This window comes from Brachionichthys hirsutus, chromosome 2 (assembly GCF_040956055.1).
Source record: "Brachionichthys hirsutus isolate HB-005 chromosome 2, CSIRO-AGI_Bhir_v1, whole genome shotgun sequence".
Taxonomy (NCBI): domain Eukaryota; kingdom Metazoa; phylum Chordata; class Actinopteri; order Lophiiformes; family Brachionichthyidae; genus Brachionichthys; species Brachionichthys hirsutus.
The window spans coordinates 3977102-4000945 of NC_090898.1; the positions used below are offsets into that span (position 1 = coordinate 3977102).

At 40.8% G+C, this 23844-nt stretch overlaps 1 protein-coding gene across 1 annotated transcript in view; it reads left to right on the plus strand.

Moving 5' to 3' along the window:
- Positions 1-325: 325 nt before the first annotated feature.
- Positions 326-23844, plus strand: part of cfap74 (cilia and flagella associated protein 74) — a 34796-nt gene continuing 11277 nt past the window's right edge. The window contains exons 1-13 of the mRNA XM_068750883.1: positions 326-407; positions 2507-2633; positions 2992-3094; positions 4466-4633; positions 4840-4958; positions 9115-9181; positions 9292-9381; positions 9734-9901; positions 12252-12374; positions 12517-12638; positions 17023-17151; positions 21486-21573; positions 23345-23518. Coding sequence (XP_068606984.1) covers positions 326-407; positions 2507-2633; positions 2992-3094; positions 4466-4633; positions 4840-4958; positions 9115-9181; positions 9292-9381; positions 9734-9901; positions 12252-12374; positions 12517-12638; positions 17023-17151; positions 21486-21573; positions 23345-23518 — 1560 coding nt within the window. The remainder of the gene's footprint in view (positions 408-2506; positions 2634-2991; positions 3095-4465; positions 4634-4839; positions 4959-9114; positions 9182-9291; positions 9382-9733; positions 9902-12251; positions 12375-12516; positions 12639-17022; positions 17152-21485; positions 21574-23344; positions 23519-23844) is intronic.

Below are 23844 nucleotides of genomic sequence, written 5' to 3' on the forward strand. Positions count from 1 at the left end.
AATGTTTAAGAACCATTCCTCAACTCGAGGTAAACATAATTTAGCAAACTGCCTTTTGAATTCAACAGAAGTAATCTTTTTGTTCGTAGAAGTAATATTATTGGTCTTCCAGCCTCTTAGACATCATGCACAACTATGTCACGCTTTTATTTTGTAGTTGAAATAATCTTAACACTCATTATAGTACGTCTACTGTATGAACGATGTAGCGTCACATGACCTATAACCTGTAGGTTTGTCTGATAATATCTCCTGTGTTTTTAAGGCAGCGTATTAATATTATAGTATTATTATTTGGAAGGTTATACTAAGAAGAATAGGTCAAATGGACCTTGAAGACAGGACAAGCGCTTTTGATGTTGCTGGACAGCTGGATGTCCACCTGAGCACTGATGAAGACAATGAAGGTGAGCAAAGCTTTTGTCGCTGTTTGCAAAATGTTGTTACTGTATTTGCAGTTCCTGAGATTGGCTCTATAATTAATAATATTAATATTAATAATAATAATAATTAATTAACAGGACAATCCTCTCATAATGGTGATATTTATTTCACAAGCTGTTCCGGGCCAGGCCGGGATTAATGCATCTGCTCAAAGAGAGGGCAATGGTGACGACGGCGATGATGATGATGATGATGGCGACCCCTCAGTTGTGGCCAGGTCAGGAACTGGCTCCTACTCAACTTTTAGAGACACCATAGCTACTCAAGCTACATTTACCTTTACAGACTCTACAAGTGTGATGCAAACCATGCATTTATTTTCTTCTATTCTCTTTTTGGCATCGATCATTTTACCAGTTCAAGAAGCATTTCATGGTTTTCCATTTCATTGGTATTCCTCTTTGTCTGATAAGATTTCCCAACCCGGCCCTCTTCAGACAGTGCGCATTTCTGTACCAAACGATTCATCAATTTGCAAAGAGAGAACATTTTCCATAATGTCCTCGCTCCACACTGTTCTTCCCTCTATTCTATTTGTCTGCACTGCGAGCCATTAAGCACCAGATGAGCTGTGATCCCGTCTTAAAATGGTAGCATTTGCTTTTAGCACGAAACACCAAAGGTCAGAGTGATGCTACGGTACACTGCATCAGATGAAAACCAAGGAACGCCGCAATCATCATCCACAGAGGGGACATGGGCATCTAAAGTTGGTAATATAAAATGGTCAACAAAGCCGAGGTAGACTGTCATCTTCCAATGTCATCAGAATGACTCCCGGTCCTGCAAGATTTGCTGTCACACGAGTTGATGATATTCAATCAGCATTGGAGTTGAACTTCAGAAGAGGAAGCTGGCTATGTTGGGAACAGTCAGAAGAAATAAGCCAGAACTTTCCAAGGAAATTCTGAATGTGCAGGGCAGACCTCTCTGTATTCCTCAATATTTGCTTTCAGTGAGAAAGCAACAGTTTTTTCATACTGCCCAAAGAGAAACAAGAATGGTAGAATGTAATGAGCACAATGCACACAGATGCATCTCTGAGCACAAGAGAAGACATGAAGCCACAAATGATCATGGACTACAACTCCACCCAAGGAAGAGTTGACAATCTGGACAAAGTCACAGCAACATACAGCCGAGTTGGGCTTTACCGGTATCTGCCCAGCAACAACAGATCGTTGATATTGTCTGAAGGCGTTTAATTCTTAATTTAGCTATTTTTACGCGAGTCAAACACAGGTCGAATCCCTTGTCACGTTTGTTGTGACGGGGGATCTGACGGATACTTCCGGTCAGTCACCCGATATCCCACCAGTAGGATTCTCTTGTTGATGCTAGGCAACACCCTTTGCGTTCCGTCTCCATGGAAACATAAACAAACTTGGCGGAGAAAAATATTTCGTGAGAAGAAGACCCTGCTATGCAAAGGAAAGTTTAACAAGTGAGGTAACGGCTTAATGTTTATTAACCTCAGAACATTGAGAAAGAGATTGAGCAACAACAAGCAACAGAAAATAGGTGGGCGTGTGACAATCAGTGACAAGGCAGTATTTTGTGCTTGTCACTGTTTATCCAACCGCTTTTGTGTTCCACTGTAAGATGTGGGCTGTGTCAAAAGCTGCAGAATGAGGAGAAGCTGTTCAACACTGATCTGAGGCGATACAGGTGTCAGGTTTGAAAAGGTTTGACAGTAAGGCCTTGACAGCCAGTACTGTCAGTACAAAAAAGTTATGTTAACTTGAACTTTTTCCACAGCGCAGTGTGAATAAGAAACAAAACGCTGTATTTAATAGTATTAATATTATTCAGCATTGGTTAAAATAGGGAAGGAAACTGAGGGAAAACCGTCTGTTGAATTGATGCCATGATTACAATAAACATAAAATGCAAGACATATAATAAACTATTTGGATGATTAATATTTTATTATTGGTAGTATTTTTGAATACTAACTCAGTCCAAGGACGATCTGAGAGGAACATGTCTCTCCCGGGTTACTATTATTTTATATTATGTTAATCAAATAATGCTATGTTTCTACTTTTCTCGACTGCTTCAGAAAGGGACACTCCGGAGGAGGAGGAGGAGGAGGAGGAGGAGGAGGAGGAGGAGGAGAGTGGAGTGCCAGGGGAGGGAAGGGAAGGGGGCATGGGGGGATTGCACCCACCCCCCTTACTTACTGAAAGGTCAAGGGGTCAAAAAAAACCTCCTTCTAATATTAATTAATAATTAATAATAATTGATATTAATTTTTCCATATTAGGTCAAAGGTCAAATATTATTTCATATTAGGGCAAAGGTCAAAGTCGTAAATCTTTCATGACTAAAGGATGTCCCTATATTCTCTCTCTCGATTCTCATAGCTAATAACTGCTACACAACGATCTCATATGCTGTTAAGACAAAGTCACTTACAACACTCAGATACAAGCCCAGTAAATTGTTCTGCTCCTTGAAGCTCGCAGGCAGCCATGGTGGATGTGTGTTGTATTCCGTGCACTGTGCAGTATTCACGTGCTCGATGATTGTCCCCATTTCATTTAGGATGAATCTGCAAGAGGCTGCAAAGGAACAGCAGAACTGGGAGTTACTGGAAAAGAAACTACAAGCTGTCGAGGGTCTGAAATCAAACATAGCGGCTGCCCAAGTAAGCAGCAGCTCCTTCCATTCTGGGGCACAAGCATTATGGTTTTAGCAGTGATGTGACACACAAGCTGTGACTTTATGTATGTTTAGCTATTTTCTATTGCTACCATCAAGATCAGCTCGTCTTTTGTGCAGTCATTTAGTCAAGCTGGATAAAAAACGACAGTTGAGGTTGCACAGGTGGGGAAGGACACAAGTTGATGTCCCAAAGCTGTGTATCGGGCTTCTCCAATAGGCTCTCCCTAATCAGAGTCTTAGTTGGACTTACTTTATGGGGTGAGAGGACCACACATCCACATCAACACTGAAGACCATCTCTATAGCAAGTAAAAACAAAAGCTGGCATTTCGGCCTGATTATAACAGGACTGTAAGCCAGGCAGAACACTAAATTACTGTTATCTGCAATGTGCACAGTCAGAATTGCCTGGTATTGTTTCTTTCCATTTCTTTCAACATATTAATTTCGCCACAGTGACAGCACCTCTCCTGACTATTCTTCAGTCTGAATCTGAAGTGTGTGTAGCTCAGTGCTGTGGAGCTGATGTGACTGTCACGCTCTCATTTGGCCCCCATCCCTCCTGTGGGGTGACAGACATCACTTCTCGTTGGGCTGGTGCTTTTGAGGCACCAGAGCAAGCGCGGTGCTACAGCTCACAGATATGAGCGAGTTCCCAGCCGAGTGGAAGAGATCCGTCCTCCGAACACACAGGTCAAACTCATGCCCTCATCCAAGCCTGCTTCTCAACACAGTAATGGCTGGAGCGCTAGATGAGCGCGGCGACAAAGTAAAAGCTAATTAGATTATTCACGAGGGGAGAATGAAGATAAAAAGCATATAAAAGTCTTATTCACCAAATATAGGACAGGAAGGGTAGGAAGACAACAGACATTTTCACATGATGATCAATTCAATCCTTGACATCTTCAGACTCATGTAAATCTATGACACAGGAAAACATCTGTATATTTTTATTTTTATTACATACATTTACACATAAAATCTTACATGTTTTTAACTATGTAAATTACTTTCTATGCCACAATATTTCCAGAAATGTTGGGACATAACGTAAAATGTTGAATGAAAAAATTGCCCCATTCTTGATTAATTAATTACTCAGCAGTACAAGATCTCACATTCATTCTCATATTTATATGATAATGCACAGCACCTATTCAATGCACCTATTCAGTGGGGACAGGACCGGACTGCAGCCACTCTACGAACGCTTTGTCGCAGAAGCTGCACTGCTGCAACACTTTTAGATCAATTACATTTGAGTTTACTGAGTTGTGTTGTGTTATGTTTTACACACTTATTCATGGGGATTAGTTCTCATGTCGTTACCTGCTGTTTCTTCCCTGTACAGTTACAGATCCTGAGTAAGGAAACAACCTTGATTCAGTCGGACGTAAAGCAGGAAGTACCGGTACCTGCAGGCGCCAGTAGAAAGGTCAAGACACCTGTTAAAAAAGTTTGTGGAAAACAGCAGAAACGGCCTTCATTCATCAGTATCCCAGAGGTCGTTCTCTTCAAGGTACCACACGACTGGTTCTATCAAATATATACCTCTTGAAAACACTTCATGATAAGTCTTTTAGCATAAATAAGCATAAAGAAATTCGTATTTCCCCCTTTTTAAAAACCAAGTCAGCCTGTTCAGCTGTTGCTGTTTATTATTCCTCTTCTGTTGATGGATCCTAAGAGCAACTGACCGACCTTACATACAACGATCTGTTTTAGGACTTTGAAGTGGGGAAAAAATACACGAGGAAAATCATCCTGACTAACATCGGCGACGTCCTTAACTACTGCAAGCTTCTGATGGTCTCCACCCGTCTGAAGGATGTTCTGTCAATCAAGTAAGTCTGTAAATAAATGATTCCTGTGGCGATGGAGTAGCACATACAGGAAACTGGCCTGAAATTAATTTATCAAATAAAAATGAGCAATAGCCAATAATAACGTCACGGTTTTTCTGCAATAATCGTTCAAGTCATAATGCCAATACGGATGAGAAGGAGTTTTATTACCGTATTTAAATGTTATTTCACGCCTTTGCGTTCAATGGTTTTTTGTTTTCTTAATCTGACTTAATCTTACAATATTTGTATACATCCATGTTAGGGAATTTGCTATCTTACAGGGATGAGAGACAATGATGTTGTCATTTAGTTGTGATGTTTCATATTTTTTATCTCATATCTCATGCATTGAAAATATAAACTTCTGGTTCCAGGACAGAATTATGGTATTGTGACAACAACTGTTGCATCTCTTCTGAACTCACCCTATATCGAACAGCTTCTATTTCCATATTGAAACAGCTGCCTCTGCATCGTCTCTCGGGAATTTAATGCAACCACTTCTTGTCATTTTATAAGTCGGTGAAGTGGATGGGAAAGCAAAGCCTGTCCTCCCACATGTGGATCACCACCCTCACAGCTCCTCTCCTGAGTCTCGGCTCAGTGAGTGAGTCAGTCTAGGTTTCTGCTGTCTCCTCGCTCTCAGCCCACAGGCTGAACAGAGATGTGTTGTTCCCCAGGTCACTCACTGTGTTTCACTCGCCCATCAGCTCCTCCATCCGTACATGTTGTGGAGAGGATATTATACCCCTCAAACTGGAATCTCCCTCACATTTTACATTTACGTTACAGAACCATTGCAATCCACTTTTTATGATTATGTTTATTTTTTTAAAAGGACATTTAGCAATTTGAAATAATTGGTAGAAGATAAATGGAAGGATATGGAAAAATTCCTCTGTTTTTTTGCTCTTGGTGCCCCTGATATAAATTGAAGGATTAGCTATTTGCAGTGTGACCATGTATTTTAGAGACTACCAAAAACACACAATCCTTAAAAGGTTAATTCATGACATAAAGAAATGCTCCACTCAATTCAATCTCTCCATTTCTAGACTTTAATTACATGGTGGCTTACTATCAAATGTATCGTATTTATTACCGCCGCCGAGGAGGTTATGTTTTTGCTGGCGTTAGTTTGTTTGTCTATCTGTTAGCAAGATAACTCAAAAAGTTACGGACGGATCTCGATGACATTTTCAGGAAATCTTCTTGTTACAGGAGCTGACGTAATGCTGTGATGTTCTGTGTTCTGCCAATCACATGCTCTGTCTGCGCGCATGCGCATTGTTGTACGGAAGCTGCAGCGCGCTTCAAACAGCGGACCTGATAAACAAGCCTGTTAAGTGTTCCTGTGTCCATCATTCTTTTATTTGTCAGCACCGACACGAACACTTCTGTGTGTAGGAATCCAGATGAAAATGTTAACACAGAAAGACAGAGAGGAATAGGAACCAAGAACACACTTTGCTTTTTGAAACAAGCCTATTGTTCAATGCACTCCCACTCAGTTTCTAAAAATGGCTTTGCATCCCTCCAACACCCCCCCACCCAGCATACTCATTGTGAATTTTTGCCAAAATAGGCTGAGGTGTATCTTTCCACTTCTGAAAAAAGGAAGAAAAAAAAAAAAACACAACCCAGCATCACAGTTATTGAAAAGAGAAGCTATGTTTTTGCAGTCAGTGTCACTTCCTTGCATTTATTCTCTGCCAAACGTATTTGGCTGAGAAGAACAAAAAAAAGAAAAAAGCCCCAGCCTATAGAAAATGAATGAAAATCAATGTTTCTGAGGGCCCAGGAATACAAGTGTGTTACAAAGTTCCCGAACAGGAAATGTTACTTTTTGTATTTTTGTTTTTACATTTTGTGTTGGGGGGGGGGGGGGTCTCTCAGATGCTTGTACTAAACCAAATGGCAATCCGTTCCTATTATAATGCAGCTCGTGACTGCTGGCATGAGAACAGCTTCGATCCTCTTGAACTGAGTGGCTGTAGAAATGTCTTGACTTGCCGTGGCTTCAGATGAGGCGCCGCGCGTGTCGTTTGTATGTGAACGCCAGCTGTGTTCGTTACGCTATTCACACACGTCAAAGTTTTGATGCTTCACGGACTGCTGGTAGATATGAATGTCAGGGTGTGTTAGTTCTGTTGAAATGCATAATGAACTGAACTGATTTACTAGGGGAAGCCCCTAGAATATTGAACAGCACTCACGGCACGGTGCTACGCTACATCTCCGTTTACTGCAATGTACAGTACAGCATGACCTCAATTTGAGCTTCTTATATAGGGCTCTAGCAGGCTTTTTCAAACTCTGCCTCACTCAGCATTTAGTCCCAAGTGAACTGTTCTATTTTTTCTTCCCGTGTCGTTCTATGACACCTGTGCTGAAACAATACAACAAGGATGGAACCAATAAAGAAGGAAATTAGCCACAAAAAGAAATTCTGATGCGATATGCCATTCAGAATTACCAGCGGGGCCACTAAAAAAAGTTGCAATTCTTTGATGCACTTCCAGATCACTTTGGTAGGTTGTATGGAAGTTTTCAATTGACATCTAAGAACTTGCCCCGTGATGCACTGACAATGCATCCGGAGTGTACTCCGCCTCTCACCCATAGAAAGCAGGGATAGGCTTCAGCAACCAATGTGACCCGTAAAGTGGAAGAGCGGACGAAAATGGATGGATGAATCTAACTCAAATCCAAAATAATAGCCTGCTGCCGATGGTGTTGATGATCGTATGCACAGATTGATCTTACATTTCCTGTTTGTAGAAGGTTCAAATCAGGTTTTAGAACAGAAAGTTATTTCTTCCTCTTTTGAACAATCTACTTCATGACAAATTCAGCAAAAACAGTAGTGCCAGAATCGATACCGCCCCCTAGAGACTTGACCCTTCGTGCCCAAGCTCTGCATCAAAATGAAGTCACCGTTACATGAAGGCACAATGTGGAGAAATGTTTCTCATCTTTGATAGAGTCAAAGGTCCGTCTCTTGAACCAATCAAATTGCAGAAGTGACATTGTCATTTGGAGCCAAAGGTTGACAGTACAGTATATGCTGTTTCTAATTTGTTTAGTGGAATGTAGTAATACTGTACAAGAGAACTCATCATACTCAGTTGGCATGACGACAGAAATAGAAGATTGGGATAGGATCCAGCAACTCCCGTGACCCGCAAAAGCGGACGAAAATGAACGAATGAGCGCCTTTTGGTTTGAACACTCCCCAAGCAAAAATGTTAACTTGGCACAAAGGATATTTCACGAGGTACACTTTTTTTCAAACAAAAGGACGGGACCATTCAATGCACCAAATCGCAAAATACATTATTTTCTGTAGCTCTATCTGCTTCCTAATTATACTGAGAGTTGCCTGCTGCTAACTTTTCATCTATTGAATTTTCAGAATCTTCTCGATATTTCTGGCTGGCCGCCTGCTATTTCCATATTGATCTGACCTCGTTTTGCATCCCTGTGAAAGCAGCATGTTATGGCGCTCCTCCAGGCAGCATCAGTGTTGGTGTGTGTGTGTGTGTGCTGCGCGATGCGGATGCTGCTCTAGCTTGCAGTCCTAACATTTCCCTATTTGTCTATAAACAAACTTTTATTTTCTGCTAGCAGCTCAGATATGCTTTGGCTAAGAAATCTTTCCTGGTGGCTCTGTTCTGGACTGCATTGTCTTTATATGAAGAATGGCGTTGTCTTTTTTGCTGTTTTCTGCACAAACTGAGCTCCAGGTTTATATTTGACCTCTGCCCTGTCATCTGTTTATCTGCTCCACTTTCAGAAGATTTATAACTCTTCTGAAGCTGCTTTTTCTGTTAATGCATTATATTTTGAGATGCAGAGGCATGAACATTGGGAGTTGATGATGATCCATAACTTAAAAGTTTGCTTCGAACCTTGTTTCTGCTGCTGATGCCGCGAAAAGACTCGATTAATCCATTCTCAAAATAAAGTTACTGTTACAGACGTATTGCTTAGCAGAAGTACTGAAAGAAAGACGTGTTTGTCTCAAAGCAATGGTATCTTTGTTGTAGTTGACTAACTACAGGGACAACTTTCTGTTTATTATATGCGATGCATTTTAAACCTTTTTGGAATGATCATTATCATTTGCAATAAACTCTGATGTGTGTTTCAGCTTTGTGCCGCCTGGATCTTTATCCCCTGGGATGTCCTGCAACATGCAGGCAGTTTTTCAACCTGTGGTTAGTAACCGTTCATGTTACACTGAATGGATATCAATCTTAGATGAGTAAGATGAGCCTGCATTTCAATGACTCAGCACATTGTCCCATCGTATCTGTTTCCTGTGTAGATCAATGAGGACATGGAAGGAGAGATCCAGTTTATGTCAGCAGTGGGTCCTTTCTCTGTGCCCATCAGGTGCAGCATCAAGAAATGTGATGTGAGTTATGTGCTGTGTCCTTAATAAGTGTATTTTAAATTAATATGATTACCAATCTGACTTTTTCAACTTGTCCTTCTTGCTTTTATGAATATGCGTACGTGCTACTGTTTGGTGATGTATGACTAATATAAAGCAGGTGTTTTAAATGTAACTTTAGGTCACTCATTTTGTACTGAGGGGGACATCAGTTATCAGTGGATAAATATCACACCACCAAGTGGCTACCCCAATGCAACAGTGTATATTGTTCAATCAATTCACATACATATTAATATATGTAAAGATATGTACTCAAGCTGGCAGCTTCTCGCCGCTGATGCTAATTTCTGTTTCTGGATGTATCCTCTAGCTGGAAGTTGACAGTCCGTTCATTGACTTCGGTTCGCACGTGGTGGGACAGACCATTTTGCGGACATTCACCTTGACCAACAAGGGTGCCTTGGCCACGCACTTCAGCGTGGACCCCTCCACATGTCTTCGTCCAGATGCTAGCCATGACCCTGCCAACACATGCCAGGTCTGACTGTAGAGCAGAACCTCAACGGTTGCTGCTTCTATGACAACCTAAATCATCTATGAATGAGAATGTGATCATTTAAAAATAGAAACGGTAGTGTACATGATGACAGGACTGTTTAGTTAAGACGCATTACTGGTTCCAAAGGCAGATGTCAAGTGGAAAATCAAGTAAAGTGAGTGTGTGTTTCTAGCAGGAGAGTCAAAGCACAGCATCTGATGACCAGAGGAGCGTCGGCACCCAAGAACACCAGCCAAAGCAAGATAGTCAGGATGTCTCTGAGGCGTCGCAGGAAGAGCAAGCAGGTAAAGGTGTTGCGTGCGTCCACTTCAAAACATTGAATCATTTCACTCGGGTTTGTGTTCGGCACGAATGTAAAGTTTGACCTTCTCTTTTCCCACTGGGCAGTCTGAATGTGCTTCCAAATGGGAATCTGGCACAGTCCAGGTCTGTTAGCAGAACTCTACCCTGAACCCAAAAAACACATCCAAAAACCATCTTGTCCCCGTAAAGAATGTTAAAATAAGTAGTTACCACGGCACAAATGAAACGTTTCTGAATGTGCTTTGTTATGAACGTCATTGGCTGAAGCATTCTCTGAAATACACCAAATGAGGTCTGAAAATCAACAGAAAATTAGATAACACACACACACATACACTCTCACACAAACAGGTGCAGGGTTCACCTTGCTCACAGCTCGGAGGAAGGAGACATCTTCTCTTCAATGTTCTCTCAGATCTGAAATCTTCAGCACTCCACTCAGCACTTTCCTCCACTGATGGTTTGATAAGCTGCTCATTCTTTCGCCTTTGTTTTGCTGGCTTCGGAAACGACTGCCTATTTCTTTTTTATTTACCCTTGCTGGCAAATGCTGTGTGATCTTGAACAAATAGTTCTCCAGTAAATAGCCGGATTCCAGATTAGAATCACATGTTTTATCCAAAATTAATTTGTATAAAAATGTTCTAAACTAAACTCCCACAATCTACTTCACATTCTTTTCTTGGTTTCTTTCTTACTGCTGTTGGGAAGAAAGAACGCGTTTGATTCTGGTGGCTCGTGTTTTCTGTTGGCGCCACCATGAGGAGTCCACCGACTCTATTTGGCTTTTACCATCAGGTCCAAGGTGTTTACCCAGCGCATGGGTGTGTGTGTGTGTGTGTGTGTGTGTGTGTCAGAAGCTTCAGCTACACACACAGAGTCTTCGTCTGATGTGGCTGTCCAGATGGAACAGTGCTGTTCAGACTCCGGTGACATACATCTAGGAAATGTAAGTATTGTATTCAATACTCAACTACGACAGAGAGCGCAAAATTATTCTTGCATTTTTCATCTGACTGAATTAATTTAAATTCTCCTCAGAGGCAGCACCAGCTTTACTTTGTGTTTGATAATAATTAGGAAATAGTTTTCTAGTTTGATTAATAAGTAAAGGGAACTGGTGATCATGGAAACGTTGTTTATACTGCTGTTCGTATTCAATTCATAGCAGCACTGCAGACTAAATGTGAATAACAAATGGTTTCGATTTTGTCCTGACTGCGGCACCAACACCATGAAGACCAGTAACCCTGCTGTTAACTCCCAGCATTGAAATTGTCATATTTGAATCCTTTAAAATCCCTTTTAAGGCCCAGAAATATAAATACCAGCCTGGTAACTCGACGAGCAGAGAGACAATTCCTCAGTTCAGAAACACCAGATGAATATTTGTGTCTGTTGAAGACACTCTGCCTCTGTCTTGTTTTTAGCTCATGCTGCGTGTTCCTTGTGGTCCATGTGAAGTTCTGGATTGGTTCAGGGTCCATTACGTCTCTCTGGCAGGGGGCTAATGGTCCTCCGCCTCCCCCTCTGTTTCGGCTATATTTGTGTGTTGCATGTGGCTTCATGCTTGGGGCTCCATCAGTCTCATTTTGACTGATAGTGTGACATTGTGTGGTTGAAGGCTGGTATCTTGAATGGTAAATTATCCATCATCCTGGTCCCAAAACTTGAAGTGACTTGCGGCATTTATGCATTTCTCCTCTTCTCTGATCCTTATTTGTGCTCTCACCACCTCAGTGCTACGATCCACGCAGCTTGTCGGTGTAATTTGATTGGATGTCATTTTAAGGGGCAGGTCCCTGATGTGAGTGGAAGCGCTGTCCCCTGATGAAAGGAAAAAGATTACATTCATGAATCTCAGTCAATGTGTCTGGATGATTTTTTCGTAAAGTGGGGATGGTGGCGCTCATTTCTCACGTTATCTACTGATTCTATTTTTATTCTCCTTCAAGATGCAAGACATTTAAACTAATTATTGAAACACCAAATGTTTGCTTGTCCTGTTTGACGTCCCGCCTCTTAGATCAGAGAGGGTGAGATTGGAGCTTTCAAAAGCGTCAAACTAGAGGTTATCTTCACTCCAACCGTTCCAGGAGAGGCCAAACTGGACTTCCAGATCAAGTTCTCTGATCTAACCAGCAAACCAGTAAGACACAACATGTTTATTGTCTTGTTTATTCAGTAGATAAACAAGACAATGCTTACAAAGAGCCTGGGATGTCAGTTTAATTCAATCAGTGTTATTTTACATGAAACATTTGTAACTGAAGGCTCGTTGATACAAACAGATAGCCATCCATGTGAGGGGCGTGGCAGTCAGTCCCCCGGTTTGCATGGTCCGGCCCAGCATTGACCTGAAGATCTGCATGTTTGACTTTATGTATCGAGACGCGATCACAGTCCAAAGCAGGTGGGTCCACCAGTTTAGATATACGTACACATTTACTGTAAGAAATAAACAGATACTTTCTGACAAATGATTTCAGTCAGACTCCCAATCAAATACCCGATCAGTGTTTGAAAGATGAGTTTAATTAGCCTGCATGATCAATGACAGCCTAAAAGAGAAAACTGCACTGACATCAAAACTGCGCATTCTTAAATGCAGCCCATGTGGAAGTGTGCGACCACATATGCCAGGCAATTTGTTTTGGGAAAGGGAAATAGTATCCAGCATGTTTTACAAATCCCAATTTTACAAGGCACATTCAAGGGGATAAACAGGCAAAAAAATATAAAATCAGTATATGCTTATATGGGCTTATCTACAAAACACAATCCTGAATTCCCTCAGTCATTCAGTCTCTGCCAGAACAGTAGTCTCTGTGGGGGGGGGGGAGACACTCCATTGGAAATCCCTTAAATTTAAACTCTCCATCCTGCATATGTTCCGTAATAATAATAAATAAAAATAATAATAGAGATTTATTAGCAGCTAAATGTTGCTAGACAAAGGGTGATAAAAGGGACCACCCACAATCCTCTTTGGACCATACAATAACGTGGATGAAAAGCGAATCCTTCATGATTATGGAAGTGACACATTGTGAAGCACACACCGTGGGCAGCAGCATGCAGGCATGTGGTCCACCACCACCTAGGCAGTCATTGTGTCTCATCACGTGGGGGAGGGACTGAATGTGTCGGGGGGGATTTGTGAAATCTTCCATCTGGTGCGCCGGCACACCAGCACATGTGACAACATGATGATGACAGCGTCAGTGTGAACAGCAGTCAGAAAATGCTAATGCTTGCAGCAGCTCGTCATGCAATATGTCATTTGAACTCAAAATAAATTGGCAACAATAAGAGAGCTGCCGCTTTCTTCATATAATTTATGACTTTTTCCGTTGAGTAGATGAGGAGATATCCCACCCCTCCTGAGCTTGTGACAGATTTAAGAGATAGCGGCACAAAGTTTCTCTTCTCTGTGAACTAGTGATTTGAACATTGCTCCTAATTCAGACTATTTTTCAGAGGCTTTCAAAAGTGCAATGTGGCTTTTTCTTGTGCTGGTGATTGAAATATATTGGCAGAGATTTATTTTTGACACCCCCCCCCCCTCCCGCTTGGCACCTGCTGGGAATTTGAGCAATGCTGCCCAAACTCAGTCCATAAAAAAACATCCTCATTGCCTTTTTTCTTTGTCAGAGCCTTCCTCAATTTCTTTCTGTTAACTGTATCTCCTCTTTTTCTACTGTACCTTAGTTCAATCTGTGCCCTCTGTTATTTGGCCAGAGGAGTTTGTTGTTGATGTTATTTATATTATTTAAAAATCCAGCCAGGTACTTTGTAATAGCATAAAGCAGACATTGCTGCAATATTGGGAAGCTTGCCTAGAACCTTTGGTATACCAAGAGACTTTGGAATACATGTAGAAAAAAACCAAAGTACAGCCACCTGGCACTATGAGCAAAGGGCAGAGGTTCTGCTGTAGCCATGTGCACTCGCAGTCCAAACTCAGGCACTGAGCGCTGCATGCAGACCCACCCCGAGTGTTTCTCTGCAACGTTACCTGAAACAGCTGTCAACTGTAAAAGCAACGATTTGCATGAGCACCATTATCAGTGTGTTTCATTGGTCACTTGCCTTTAGATTTAGTCATTTGCTGCATTTTTCATTTGAAATGAAATTTGTACAGAAAGTGTGCCTGGGACTGTTTATTCAGGCTAGTTGTTAAAATAACAAGGCACAACTACTGTTTGGAATTATGCTATTGTGGAGCATTCCATTTCTAATCAATGAGCACTTTTCTGCTCAGCATTCTCCCTCAAGTGTCCTGATACTTTAATCGACAGCACCAGTGCATCAGTGAGGATTGTTTTTGTTTTGCTTTGTTTTTACTGTGAATGCAGAATCAAGGCTTGAATTCGTAACAACCGTGAGACCAAATTTGGTTTAATATTATTAGATAGATATAATTATTAAAATGTGACAGACTCCTACGGTCTGGTGCATTTTTAAAGGTTTTTGTCTTATAGATGGTAGCACCGCTTTTCTTTTGGGAAAGTAAAACACGCTGGATTAATTAGGAAATTTTACACTGTATCATTTTCCTTGTATTCTATTGCTCAAAAAAATACTTTGAACCTGATTTTGAGATTTAGTTGGCATACGGTCCTTCCGCTCTGATACAGTTGGAGAACAAACTCGTTTAGTTTAAATGACTGAAAATGTACATGAATTTATTTATTTTCCATTAAAAAAAGTTTCACAAACATGTTATTATTCTGTTAATTATGGTTTTCAAGAGGGGGGAAAATTAAACAGCCAAAATATTTTTTGAAAAAACAGACTTTATCAAAATATTTAATTGTAATTGATCAAGAAAATTACCATCAGTGCATCTCAAGTATTTCTGGTCATGTTAATGCTGAACAATGAGAGCCTTAAGAAATCCCCCAAAGGAAATGATATATCAAATACATAGATGTATTGTGCTGTAGCATTCCACTGAAGTTGGCATGCTAACCAGCTATCTTTGCCCCATAATTCATTCACTTTATACTTCTAAAAAGTATAATCGCTGCATAGTTTAGCGTATTGATGTAGATGACTGCAAGTTTTGCTATGTTTCACAAGTTTGCTAAGTGTTCAGTCAAATGTTAAGAAAACAAATATTCTTGGACCATCTTTCCTTACGGAATATAAAAACAACCATACAGCTGAATCGGAGTTTCTCTCTTTTTCCAAACTCGTTCAAGTTTAATTGCCTTGTGCCTCATCGTAAAACACATTTCACTCAAATGAAACAAAATAAATACATCTTTATTTGTCAGGGTAAGATAATAGTCCAGCTTTACATTCTGGTTTCAGCCAAATATTATTTATAATTATAGATCCACAAAGTCAAGGTTAAAAAATTAGATGGAAGCACACCTGGAGCTCTGTTAGCCCACAGAAGCTGCTGAGGATCAATGTTGGGTCCTGTGCTGCACACCGACCCGACCTCAGCCACCCAACATCCTGTATTTTATCCTGCTGTCTCTCCTGGAGGCCTCTCCTTTTCCTCTATTTCGATATTTGCTTGAATATCTAAATTGAGCAAAAAAGGAAACTAAAATATTAGTATAGTGTAGGTTGAGGAGAATCGAGGTTGCATATTCAGTATCACAATGTTCTTTGCCCCAAGGAAGCAAATTATTGAATTATTAGTGAATATCATCTTATCAGCGTCTTTGAGTTTTCAGAAAAGCACTATATAAATTAAATGTATTATTATTATTATTATCATTGAAGTCGCCATTAAACATTAAACGTTTCCTAAAAAATGAATAGCTCACAGTCAGCCAGTAAAAAAAAGCACAGGATCACCTAAACATAATTAGGCTGATTATATATCCATTGTTCCTCTAAGAGCAATTTGAAGGTTACTCTTGGCCACAATGTAGATAGGGACTTAATATCGTCAAAGTGTTCCTGCAGAGAGCGGCCTTGCCTTGGGGAAACAACCATCTGTTTGACCTCTCTTTTAAAAGTGGGTCACTTCATTTTAGAGGGGAATCAAAAAAAAAGAACGGCACCTCTGTCTATCTGGCCACAGCTCACTTGTCGTTTTGAAATAAAATAATAATAATAATGGTATATCCATGTCACCTGACGAATTCTACGGCGTGGTTGTATCGTCATCTCTTATGAAGGTGTGTCGTGTAGGCTGTGATGAGAATGATGAGAATTCCCCAGGTAAAAATCAATTCCTATCAGGGGCTATCGCTGAGGCTCGTAGCCATAGGCTCCACCATCTGTTGGATTTGGAAAAAGGGATCCATGCATGATCATTTCTGGAGGTATTAGTCGACATTAAAAAAAAACAATTCTGTCATTGCTGAGCGTCTGAGGTCTCAGATGACCCGTGGACACAGCGCCTGAAATACTATATAAAGTATACTTTAGGGAAACTTCTTAAAAATTCTGTTTCAACATTTGAAAGGTTTGGAGGGATCTTTCCACCTTGTCCAATACCAGTGATAATCGGTAAGATTAAACAGGCACGCATACTAATTTATATAGTGTTTAAACTAATGTTTGTTACTATAATGTTCTCTTTATATCCAAAGACTGTAATTCACAAAAGCATAATCAGGTTTTTATTATGAAGTATTGCAGCCATGTGATGAATGTGGCGCTGCATTCTGAACCATGTGGAGCTGCCATCTGTACCTATACAGCAGGCTTCTTAGTGGAATAAAGCCCTTTATGTTATTGCATGAGCTCTTTTTTTTTGGTTGTACAGATCATTCCATTGTAAAAAAGGCACCTGGTATGCTAATGAAATGACGTCTTTGACTTGACAGAGCCAGCACAGCCTTAAAGCTGATCTTTGAGGTGTGCCCAGAAATGAGGAAACATCTGGAGATCCTGCCAAAAACGGGCTTCATCCAACCTCAATCGACATTTAATGCCCAGCTGAAGTTCTTACCCAGGTAAGGAAGGACACACAAGGTGCAGTGACAAACTAATAACTGGAGCACTTCTCAATCTCATTTAGTTTATAAGCCTGTTAAGGTTCCACGTGCTTTCTACGAAAGTGATTCACTCTAAAAGAAACGTGTGTAATCTAAATGCAGCCGGGCCTGCTATTCTGCGATGTTCTGGCCTCTGCTTCTTCTGCTATAAGCGGATAGCCAGCTCCATTACAGCTGATAACTCTCGCCCTCTGTCTGGTGAGTTCCAGCTCCTTCCATCGGTTCGGAGGCTCAGGGTCCCAAAGTGCAGAACAAAGCGCTGTAGCTTTGTTCCAGCCGCAGCTGTTCTCTTAAATAAAACATAGTGAGATTAAACATATTTATTTGTTTGGTAGCTATATTCTTCTGTCTTTTATTGTATTTTACTATGATGTTTTGATGGTCTTTTAATTGCTCATGTGGCTTTCTTTCTTTTGATGGCTCTTACGAGTACTTTGTGGCGTTGTGGTTTTGTTTTTTTTGTCGATATTCTGTTGTCTTGCTGTTCAGTTTAATGTCGACGCAGATGCCATCCTCTGTTTTAGCTGCAATACTAATTTACCTGCAGGTACAAATGGATATTATAAACTAATACACCTTTAACATGAACTTTAAATTCTAATTCTGCTTAGTTATTCCCTGGGTCTCCTTCCAGAAATATTGTTAATAAAATAATACAAAATAAATTAAAAACTCTGGCAAAAAATTTAATTCTGAGCTAGTCACAAAATGTACAAAATTGTAACTGTACCTCTCCAGATAACTACTATGAGAGCAGGATTTATTTGATATAGCTGTCAATCACAGAGGCGCAAATGACATGACAGTGGAACCTCAGTTCTTGAGAGACTCGGTTTTCAAACTAAAAAATTTAGTGTAAAATCCCTCGGACGTTTTCGGAGATGGAACACACGACTGGAGCCGAGGCGAACCGAAGACATGCAAACGAAGGCGGAGTGTTTGCCGCTTTGTTCTCTTTAGCTCTTTTACACTTTTATGTGTTATTTAGATACATATTAATCTCATGTATGCATGTAAATGGACATTTATCTGGTGCTTAGTAACGGACTCATCGAGTTTCCATTATTTCTTAAGGCAAATATAGTTTTGGTTTTTGAACACTGGTAATTATCTTTAGTGGATGTGCTAATTCCTTCTACAATAATACAGACTCTACATTGAGAGAGGCAGAAGTTGATCCAGAACTTGAGTACCAGGGGAGGGAGTGGACAAGGCGACCCCCAGGGCATATATGAGAGGCATGAAATATGTAAAAGCTCAGCGTGGGCAGTCGTATTATTCTGTCCACCCACCTGTTTTCCCTTCACAGCCTAGCAGCTTTGTCTACGATAGCTAAGAGGATATTAACAGTAAAAGAACACAAGGAGGAGATCGTATTCACAGATGTTTGCAGCATCATCGTTCATCCGAAGGACAGAAGGGGAAAGTGGTCAAATGTTAGTAATCCGTCTCAGTGAATCGGCAGAGTTGTAATGAGAGGATTAGTGTGCAGCATTACTCGTGCTGCTATGCTAACACAGCTGCAGCTGCCAGCACCTCCTTTTGTCACACTTTTCCTCTCTCTCCCATTAACTTGCGTGCCATCTTGCCTAACTGGCATGCATACTTCTTATTCTTGGCCTCTCACCTCTGTGCTTCACTTTAACTATCTTTCTTTCTCTGGTTCTCTGTATCTCTGCTGTCTGTCTCCGTGCTCCTTCTCTAACCCTGCATCCATTCTGCCTCTCTGTGTTAGTCTCAGAATCCTCTCAACCCTCCATGCATCCAAAGTCCACCAGTGCTTATATGCTGGCCTAGATTCATCTTACATAACGGTAGACACTAGAGCCATGTAATTAGTGAAGATAAATCTATCTGTAGCCTTTTGACTTCATTATTTAGTCACTTGGATTTCAAAATTGGTGGCGCAGTGGCTAGCGCTGTTGCCACACAGCAAGAAGGTACCGGGTTTGAATCCAATCTGTGTGGAGTTTTTAGGTTCTCCCCACGTCACTGTGATTTGCTGGCGATGTGTCTGAAGTGTGCCCCGCCTGTCGCCCATAGCAAGCTGGGCTAAGCACCACCAGACCTGTGACCCACAAAGCAGAAAAGTTGCTCTCGATGGATTGATGGATGTCTTTTTATTCATTTTCTGGCACACACACACACTATTAAATATGGATTCTAAAGTGACTCATTACTTTTATGTTTTGCACGGGTGTTTGCCGTTTGCCTTCCCTCCTTGTGAGAGAGGGTGAGCACATTCTCGCTTCCTGAAAAGATTGTGCTCAGCCTTCCCACATCCTCCACCATCTTTCTTCTCTCTCTGCCTGTCTTCCTCCACTTTCGTTTGTCACCATCCAACCCACATGTTTCTCTCTCATATCCAGTGAATTGTTCCAGGCACTATATAATCCCCTCTCGACGATATCTGTTTGTGATTCTGCATAGCCCAGAGGAATGCGGCTTCTTTGTATTCAGGTGGACAAACAACTTAAATTACTAAACTTTAGATTATCTTCCCTCATTTAGCCTGACATCATGTCCATGTCTGCTCATTGTCTCATTTTATCATGTTCAGCCACCACAATGGTAATGTTTTTATCTGATTGAATAAATATCCTGATTTGACAGTTTCTGTAAGATCACAATCACCTCCATAGTATGCTCAATTTTCCAAAGAAATGTGCCTCCATCGTCCATGCTTGTATCGAGTTGACTACCTGTGAAGAAGGCTGATGGCCTATTTTTAGTGCAGCCACACCTCACCAGAAAGGTTTGAGTGCCAGAATGATCTCAGGCGCTATGTTGGCGGGGGCTTGATGCTCCTGGTAAGGTCTCCCATGGCAAACAGGTCCTGGGTCAGATGAACAGCAGTTCAAAATCCCCGACGAGAAAGGACGACATTGACCCAAATGTCGTAATAAAATAGATGATGTCGCTGCCGTGACTATCTGTTACTCGTAGTTTTTTTGCTTATCCATTTCCCCATTGTGAGAAATCCTTAAACTTCTTAATCCTTTTGGTAATCCTTTTCATGATCACTTTTTAACGGTGAAGTGAAATCTAAGCATAACTCCCTATTGGAGAGGAATAAATGTGTTTCACACATACAATATTTGCACCCATCACCTAAGAGGAAGCAGCAACCATGAGATTAAATTAATCCTAAAATCGCACCGTTTATTCAGCCTTGCTGTCACGGATTCAGACAAAGCCAATGATATTTTGCCCGGTTTTTCAGCAGGTTTCGGTGAAATCCTTTAGCAGCTGCAGCATCCTCAGCATTACCACAGTCAGAAAAAAATGATTTGAATGCTTCCCTAATGTCAGATGTATGAGGCTGTGTCTGCATAGATGAAGAGCAAAGTAAATCTGTGCAAGACACTGACGGATTTAAAACCCCATCCATCCACAAATTCTCTGAAGCATATGGGCCTGGTGACGTCCCACCGTGCTTTTCCACTCTGCCTTGCCAAGCTAATTCAAGAGTAACTCTCCAGCAGTGAATCTATTTGTATGGCAGCAAACAAAAAACACAAAAAAACACACATGAGTGCTTCTTTAAATACGTTTGCACTCATTGGTCAAGCAATGGATGACCTTTTTCATGACTCTCCTTTGCAAATGTAGAAATGTAATTTTGTGGAAGTGACCTTTCCAAGCTTTGAGTCTTGCAGAGTGTTGCAGAAGAACAGCATGCTTGCAGCAGTTGTGTGCAGCGGCACCTGCCCTTGAACCTGAAGCCTTAGTTTCACTCCCAAACCTTCAACCAGCATTAAGAGCATAAAGAAAGAAATAATTCAGTTGATATGAGAGAAAAACTGTCGTGGAAAGCAAGTAATGGCAGCAAAAAACAGAAAGTGAGAAATGGGGGTGGACCTGACTCACAAGCTGCATTTGACGTTTGACCCCTGTGTGCATGATAATGAACACACACCTGCTCATACATGTATGTGTTATATTGGGGCACTGGAGTTTTGCATAAGCCTGTGCATGAATACTGGACCTCTTTGAATCTTACATCTCTCGTCACCATGACTACAGCCTACAGTAGTGTGGAGGCGCGTTCTGTTTCTCCCTCCTGCTTTCCTCTGGCAAGCCGGCGCTACAGTCGTGGGTTAAAGGAAAGTAATGGGTCTTCAGGGTCGGAAACTTTAGATTTGTTCGAAAAGCTCGACTGTGCTTTTGGACTATTGGTGTTTGATGTACCGAAAACAAATAGAAATCTAATGCAGTTTTGCGTTCATTGTCAGCAGTGATAATTGGTGCTCTCTTTTCTCATTTTATCTGCTTTGTATTTTCTCTCGTAGATGCTCCTTATCCAAAGACGCAAAAATGTTTTTTGACAGCGATACTGGAGTCCTGGAAGTCCCGATGGCTATGCAAGTATCAGGACAGGTCTGCATGATATATATATATATATATATCATGTGCTTCCACTTTATTTCTTCTGTAGCTGAACTTGTGCAATTCAGTGCTTGTGTCCTACTTTATAGCCAACAGAATAAGAGATGCTGAAGGTTGTAACCCATTTTATCTCTAACACGCTAAAATTATCCCCCTGCCCCCCAGGGCCCAGTTACTTCATGGGCACTAATAAGCCGAGCATAAAGGTTATTCCATGTTGTTAAATGTCTGCTGAAGTCGAATGAGTATTTTCTCATTCCAAGGACTATCGTCATATGCAATATTATATTTGTTTATTTAACACTCAATATTCAATGCTAATATGCACATATAATATTGTCTTCACATAAGTCACACACTGTCTTCATTTTTGGACATGGGGAAATATATAAAACATGAAACATGGATAGACTGACGGACATGAGATGCAATTAAAGGCTTCATAGCTGCGATCTGACAGTGATCATTTTATGCCATGTTGTTCTGGAAGTACTTGCTTCCAACAGATAATTTGTAATAAAATAGCAGTGATATGGTCTTTATGTTTGCGTGCAAGGGCTAGTCTGATGCACTGAATATTTAGGTTCTCTATTATTCTCTATTGTATAAAACACAAACAGGCCGACATGATACGGTTCTTGTAGTTGACCTATAGGGTATGAATGATTGTGGACATTTTATTTTAGTGCCTTGAAAAGTCACGTGTGAGTCATGGCGATTCCTTTTTCAGAACTTTCCCTTCCTTCAGTTCAGGAGCTAATAGACTAAAGTACAATAATTATCCATAACAACCTCTAAACCTGCCCAAAAACGTGATGCTTGAATCAAATTCAGATTATTTGATTATTCAGAGTCAAACATTGTTCCTCCCAAGAGCTGCACGTCTAAATACTTCAAAATAACTCAACGTGTATTACAGAATAATGTCAACAAAAAGTTTAGAAGCCCTTAAAGGGGAAAATGTATTCAGCTGCAGCAGTCTTTATTGAAAACCACAGAGCAGCTGCTTACACATTCATGTTGCATTGGTGCCAGTTCTCCCTCTCATGAAAATCTAAATCGAGGTTGATTTCTTGCCAAATCATCATCATCATCTTCCTCTCCCTGCACATCCAGCCCAGGACAAGGGGGGGGGGGGGTCAGGATGCTCCTGTGGAGCACCAAAGCTGTTGCCCCGAGCCCCAAGCTCTGGCATTGCACCACACGCACACACACACAGAAATAAAAATAAACAGACACACACTGTTTTGTCACCTCACAGCAGCCAGGGAAGCAATGGTGCCGAGACCAAAAACAAGGTCATGAAAACAACACTCCCAACACTCCGCAGGTTGCCTTCTCTTCATCTGGTATTACACAAACATAAAGACCTTGTTCCTTCATTTTTATTATCACCAATAAATCCCATAAAAAGACCAAAACCACTCACAAGAAGTTTTGTCCTTGTATCCAATGAGTGATGCGGGTGCAGGTTAGACACGCCTAAACAGCTGCTCCATGCTTCTACACAGCGTACACCTGGTGGGGTGTTGATGCTTCCTTAGTAACAAGCACCAAGCATCCTCCACACACACTTAACCAGCTGTTGTGAAACAGGAATAGCATGTGAGCCAGAAGAAGATTGGAAGTTTAATTATTACAAATTAAAAAGTGATGCCAGTGCAGAGCAATATTCAAAAGGACCACTGGCACAAATTCTTATTACACATTGCAATAAAAAATATATATATAACTCTTCATATACTTGTCATTGTGATTTTAGGTAAAGACCACTGATTATGTGGTTCATGCGATTGTGACGTCATCAGAGCTGCAGTTTGACCGGACTGAGGTGGACTTTGGCTTCTGTTCCATCCATCAGTCGATCACGACCAGCGTTCGTCTGTCCAACATGTCCCTGCTGCCACAGGAATTTGGTTTTATGGATGTTCCCAAGGTAAGAAGAGCATTCAGAGTTTTATTATGCGTCTTGTGAATACCTTATCTCATATTAAATATTAAGGTTTTACAGATAAATAGATCCTCAAAGTTGCAACTATAACTGATTATTAGATTACTAACTTCCTGTGTGTCACAGGGGCTGTTTCTATGGTGACCATTTGCAGGAGCTCTAATGCTAAACGATTAGTATGACGATGATTCAGGTTATAAAGTTTATTTATTCGATATATATGATTTTTAAATTATAGTTGTTCTTGAATCTGATTTATTTATGAATAAAATCAAACACAGCATGGGGCACATTGTTTTCAATAATGTCAT